Source organism: Urocitellus parryii, chromosome 7 (genome assembly GCF_045843805.1).
Source record: "Urocitellus parryii isolate mUroPar1 chromosome 7, mUroPar1.hap1, whole genome shotgun sequence".
Classification (NCBI taxonomy): domain Eukaryota; kingdom Metazoa; phylum Chordata; class Mammalia; order Rodentia; family Sciuridae; genus Urocitellus; species Urocitellus parryii.
This window is the reverse complement of record NC_135537.1, coordinates 110,232,505-110,238,679: the sequence shown is the minus strand read 5'-3', so window position 1 is coordinate 110,238,679 and position 6,175 is coordinate 110,232,505. Positions and strand designations below refer to the sequence as shown.

General features: G+C 46.1%; 1 protein-coding gene across 1 annotated transcript; it reads right to left on the bottom strand.

Moving 5' to 3' along the window:
- Positions 1 to 1,557: 1,557 nt before the first annotated feature.
- Positions 1,558 to 5,137, bottom strand: LOC144255720 (enhancer of polycomb homolog 2). Its single transcript, XM_077800532.1, has one exon. It carries the CDS (start codon positions 5,092 to 5,094, stop codon positions 2,671 to 2,673), a length of 2,424 nt encoding a protein of 807 aa, XP_077656658.1. The 5' UTR covers positions 5,095 to 5,137; the 3' UTR covers positions 1,558 to 2,670.
- Between the last annotated feature and the right edge of the window lie 1,038 nt (positions 5,138 to 6,175).

The following is a 6,175-nucleotide window of genomic DNA, read 5'->3' as shown; positions in this document are numbered from 1 at the left end:
TAGAGCTCAGCACCGGAGTCCGCTCCAGGCTCCTTCATGAAGGGCAGGACCTGGAGGCTTGAGATACACAAACACCTGGCTTTAGAGAAGGAGAACGCCTCCATATGGCTGTGGTTGGGGACTGAGTGCTTTAATGGATCATCCAGTGCCTTTGGGGGGCTGGTAAGATCTGCCAAGCAATGTGCTGGGCTTGCAGCCTACTGGAAGGTGAACCATGTTAGCCCTCCGAGAGCTTGCTGGGGAGTGGGGGTCAAACACGGGAGGAAGAATAATGATGCAAATAAGGATGTAGAGAGGACGGAAGGAACCAGTGATGCATCAGGGGACGAAGTGTCCGTGGACATCCACAGACCACTGAGCCTTGACTCAGGTATCCCAGGAGAGCTCCCAGGGCCCCCGTGTAGTGCAAGGTGGCTCCTTCAGTCTGGTGATGGCTGGTGGGCAGGGCAGGTGGCAGGGTGGCACGTGACCTGAAATATCTGCTCCTGTCTCGCTGAGCACACATGTGAATGGCCAGTCCACCCAGTGGGCAGCTCTGCTTCCCATTCCCCATGTAATTGAAAATTATCCCCAATCCTCTGCCTGTCGGCATGAACAAGCTTGATCAATGATTAAGATGTAACTTTCCAATGGACCATAGATTTAAGGGGCAGGGCCTATGGAGGGCCTGACCATGGCTCATCAGTGACTCTCCGGAGCCTTTTGTCTGGTGACTGCTTATGTGCTTGATGCCAGCCTGCCTGCCTAGGGTGGCACAGCCAGCCCTGGCTCTGAGACAGCTGCTGGCAGAGTCAGCTGTGGGCCTTCCAGACACCAGCCCCTCATATGCTGAGTGTGTCCCAAGCTGACTTGATGGGACTCTCAGATCAAGGGGCTGTGGCTTTAGGATTATGAGCTTGAATATAAGACCCCACACGTGGACCAGGGAGGGACCTCTGTCCGACATCAGAGCTCAAAACCAGTCTCCATTGTCCTGCCAGGTACACACATAGGAGCCCCCATAGGAAGGCAGGGCTCACCTTCCTGCAGTGGGACCCAAGAGAGGTTTGGGCGCCCTGGACTGGGGAAGGCACCCCCTCGCCCTGACCCTGGCCTGGCCAGCAGGGATTCTGCAAGCTGGGAAAGCTGGCAGACTATCTGAGAACCTCTTTGGGAATCCACAAACTACACTTAGGTAGCAGCCCAGAGGGACCCCAGGAGAGGGACAACAGAATCAGGAAGACGCTATCTCCAGTGGAGCATGCAGTACTCATTTCCTGTGGTGGCAATAATAAATCATCCCGAACCAGGTGGCCTGATGCAACACAGATGAATTCTTTTGCAATTCTGAGGCCAGAATTCTTCCACAGGCCCCACGGGGCTAAAACCAAGATGTGAGCAGCACCCTGCTCCCTGCAGAGGTTTCCCACCCTGGCCCAGGTTTCGGTGGCTGCCACGTTCCTTGGCTTGTGGCCACATCACTCCATGTGTTCTTTTTTTTTTCATGTTTTGATATGTATTTTTTATTTCCCTGCAGTTTTCACTTATCAAGAACAAGTAACAGAGAAAGTTGTCTGAACTAGTGCATAAACAAACATTCTGAAACACCACTACACGTATCTAATTTACAAGAACCGTATAAAAAAAGTCACTAAAACACTATACTATGAAGGTGTCCAACGCTTACAGTCAGACTTTTTCCAACCCGTTACTTGCCTTGTAGCCACAGGAAAACTCTCCAAAATTGAAAAAACAATCTTGCCACAACCCTCCCCCCTCCCAACACCTGGGATGGCTCGATATCTAGACTTCCAATATTTATTGCAATGATATAATGCAATACATACCTGGTAAATATCTTTTATGTGGTGTGTTACAGTTTTAAAGCCAGTTAAAATATGCAGTCTTCAGATAAAATGTAATCCTTGAAAAATTTTCATGTCTGCACAGTTTAAATGTGCTAGATGCATAATTTTCCTAGTCCGTTTTTTCTGTGTAATTATTTTTTATAAACTGGTATTATAAATAGAAAATACATTCAAAATATATGGAAAAGTGAGTTACTACATTAAATTTGCATGTATCGATCCATCCCTTTCCCCTGCACAGTAATAGAAAATACTATTTTGCCTTGAACTTCATATTTGACAGTGAAATGCCACTAAAGTATTTACCAAAAAGTCCATCTAGTCAAATTGTGAAACAAAATGAACCAAGTGAAAACTTTACAGTTCCTTTAGAAAAAAATTACAAGAATTTCATTTCCTAGCTATGAATCTTTAACTTTTTAGACACAAAGTTGGATTTATTTTTACAAGATACAAAATGTAAACATGGCAAAATAAATAGTTAAAACAAGTGATGCAGGATCCCATTTCATGCTCATGATCCCATTAAAGAATTATTTTTTAAAATCCATTCAGTTGCAAATTCAAGTGCAAAAGCATGATGATGAATATCTACTATTCAAGTAACAGAAATAATATTGATGATACAAATAAACTATTTTACAAGGTAGTGATTTTCCCAATTTTACAAAATATACATCATATATCGACTTAACATCCGATATACTGTAGTCCATTTAGGTCCATTGTTACGCTCTGTGATCCACAGAGTGTTGCCTTTTGCATTCAGCTGGAATATGAATGACTGCACACCATCCACACAGGAAAAGCCACATGTTTTAGGTTATGTCACTTCCATAGCTACTGTTGTCTCTGCTATTCCATTTAAACCCAATCTTTCTGGTTCATGGTTCTCTCTTGCTATGCTGCTGATGGCACTACTGGGAGTAACCTTTGGCACTCTGTCCATACTGGCAGCAACTGTGGCAAGTTTTAAGGCTGTTGGCGATGGTGCTGAAGTCCGTGTATTGATATGCACATTGACTGGAGAAACAACACTGACATTATTGAGGTGCACTGCATTTGTCAGGCAGGAATTGTTCATGGGAAGTGTTTGAGGACTGCTTGTGCACAATGCTGGGATTAAGTGGTTTGTAGTAGTGTGGCCAACTGTCCTTACAAGTTGTACAGCTGAAATCCCTGGGCTGGATGATAAAGCCATATTGGTGGAGTATAATGTTTTAGAGGTTCCTGAAGGTTGGACGACACCATTTATGTTGCTGTGGCCTGTGTTCTGTTCCTTGACTACCTCACTGCGACCTGGAACAGGTGCACTGACCACTGCAGATGCAGCAAAGTGGGCGCTGGCTGAGTCGAGTGTTTTAGACATGCAGTCAGAGGTGCTTGAGCCCTGTGCTTTTGGATGTGTCTGTTGCGAGGAATGCTGAGATTGCTGTTTCTGCTGAAGCTGAGCAAGTTGCTGTCTTTGCATTTGAACTAATTGCTGTTGATGTGTCTGAAACTGCTCTTCTGTGATGCCCCCTGTTACTGATATGCCATTCTTGCTGGTGTTCAATAAAGCTACAGATGCTGCAGAAACTCTTTTATTGTTCACAGTCTGCCCTGGTTTTCTTGAGGTACATTCTTCACTATCACTGTCCTGTAAATTTAGTAGCCTTGGCTGGAAACACTGTAGTCGACAAGATCTGATATTGCTTAATATTTCAGAAAGGGACAGTCTATTTTCACAAGGTTTACTGGAAGCATTGGTCCGAGAGAAATTAGAAGAAAAGTCTATATTCTGGGAAGAGCTTGAAAAACTATTCAGCATTTCAGGGTCTATCTGTTTCAGGACTGGGTCATGTTCTGTGGATATTCGGTCCATTATGACTCTTCCACCTCTGCCAATTCGCCTCCTTGCAAATCCTATACATCTTCTTGGGACTGAAAGTGTTGTAAGGCAATGCCTATACCTCAACTTATCCAAATCTGCCAATTCTGAATTCTCACATGTATGGTCAGCTTGGTCCAAACGAGGAGCATAATACTGGCATCCTGCCCGCCTTCTGAAAGCACAGGGACCATCAGGATCATTTTCTTCTTCGGGTTCTGATACTGGGGATGGTACCTGTGGAAATTCATCTTCATCTGAGCTGTGAAAGTCATATTGCTTAATGTCACTCTTATTGATCACAGGCAATGTCTCAGGAGTGGGCTGCTGAGACGTTATCAAAGCCTCTGCTTTAGGCTTCTTTGGGTACTTCTTCTTTTGACGAACAACATCAGAAGCCTCTTCTTTCAAAGATATATGATGAGGGTGCTTAGTTTTACATTCTTGGACTTTGTGATGATTTCCATTATGAAGAGTTGCTGGAGCGGTATACAACTCTTTTTCTGATCTACTGATTTTCACTTCATTAAGGATCTCACCTCCATAGTCTCCCAAATGGTATCTTTTTTCCACAACTTCTAAGGTTAAGTGCAATAATTCTCGTTTTGTTTTCTCTCTTCTCTTAATCATTTCCAAAATTGTTATGGCTCTACTAAACTCTCGTCTCAGTTTCAACATCTTTTCGTAAGAGGCTTCATCATTCTTACGATTCTTTCGAGTTTGCATTTTCTCTGTTCTCCTCCGAAAGGCAACATAAGGGTCATTGTTGGTAGAGCCATCTCTTTTCTCTTGTTTTATCTGAGGGATGAGGGATGGCCCCCTGCAGTTTTTACGTTTTCTCACCCAGTAGTCATATACAGCTTTAATAAGATAATCATCTTCGTTTAGCAGCAGTTTTGCTTCTTGAAGTGTTACAAGCTGATTAGAACTGGCTTTTTCAAGTCTGTCAATCATAATTTCAAATTGCAAAGGCTTAATTTCCATTTTTCTGTTAAGTCTATTTAATAAGGTCTCATCTTCTGAATCCATATCATAATCTGGTTGCTCGTTGTCTAGATTAAAAGGCTGAATATGAATGAACTGTTTGGGCTGTTTAAACTCTCCTTTGTACAAGCGATTGTAATAGTTGACGTTGCTTTCTGCCTCAGGAACGGGAATGACCATGCTTTCTTTTTTTTCTCTAAACACTTGCTGTGCTGAAATAGCTCGCTGTAAATGATGTTCCGATTCCTCCTCCTTCTCCATCCCGGTGGGCATCTGGGGCACGGCCCGGTTGATGGAGACGCAGTCGTTGAGATCAGGCATGTCCTTGCCGCGGTAGATGGGCAGCGGTTTGGCGGCGTCCAGCGCCCGCGCTCGGAAGGAGAGTTTACTCATTGTCTCCCCGCCTTACAGGAACAGCCCGGGCGGCGGCGGCGGGGCGGGCGGGGAGGGGGGGAGGACTCCCGCCGCCTCCTCCACCTCCTTCCTCAGTGCAGCGCGGCCGGCCCGCTCCTCCTCCTCCTCCTCACTGCCCCCGGCCACAGCATGGGCGCCCACCCCGCCCGAAAACAGCCCCCCGCCGCCCGCGGCCGCTTCCACACACTAGATCCGCCGCTCGCCCGCCCGATCCGCTCCCTGCGCCATGGCCAACATGGCGGACATTACCACAGCGGCGGCGAGCCACTCCATGTGTTCTTCATGTTGCCTTCTTTCCTCTGGAGCCTAATCTCCCCCTGCCTTCCTCTGCCTCTCTCCCATAAGGATATTGTGGGTGATCTGTTGATGATAATCTCCTTATTGCAAAATCCTAGACTTCATCCCATCGGCAAAGTCTGTGTTGTCACACAAGTAACCGTCACAGGTGTAAACCCTGCTAAGCTAGGACTAAGTGTCTTTAGGGGGCATCCTTCAGCCTACTGCAGGTGCTGAACTGTTATTTGATAAATTTGGTAATTCCAGTTTGCGCACAGACCCTGCCTTAGACGGGGGGCTCCTTCTGATAAAGAACACCAACATGGTGGACATGGGCCTCCCCTTGCGGCACTTTCAGGGTAGCTGGGGAGGCAGATGCATAATCAACTAGTTGCTCCCAGGAGCAGGAACCTCCCAGAGACCCAGGACTGAGGACTCTGGACTAATTCAGGGACCAGCCTGCCGGGCTTTTGTTCAAGAGGTCTTAGGGACACTCTGTGTAAGAGTGTCCATGTGACATCTGAAGCCGGTTGCTAGGGACCTTCACACAACGAATTGATCCCTGATGCTCTGGAAGCAGAATCTAAGAATACCTGATGCCGAAGGGTAAGAGAAGGAGGAAAAGATAGACAAGGAAGAGATTCACACCCTTTACCTGATGGAGAGCAGGGATGGATGGGGTGGAGGGGGAGGAAAAGAGGGAGGGAAGAAGGGAGTCTATTCCACCTTCCCACCATGCTTTTTATTTTATTTGTTTATTCAATTAATATTTTTTTGAGAAATT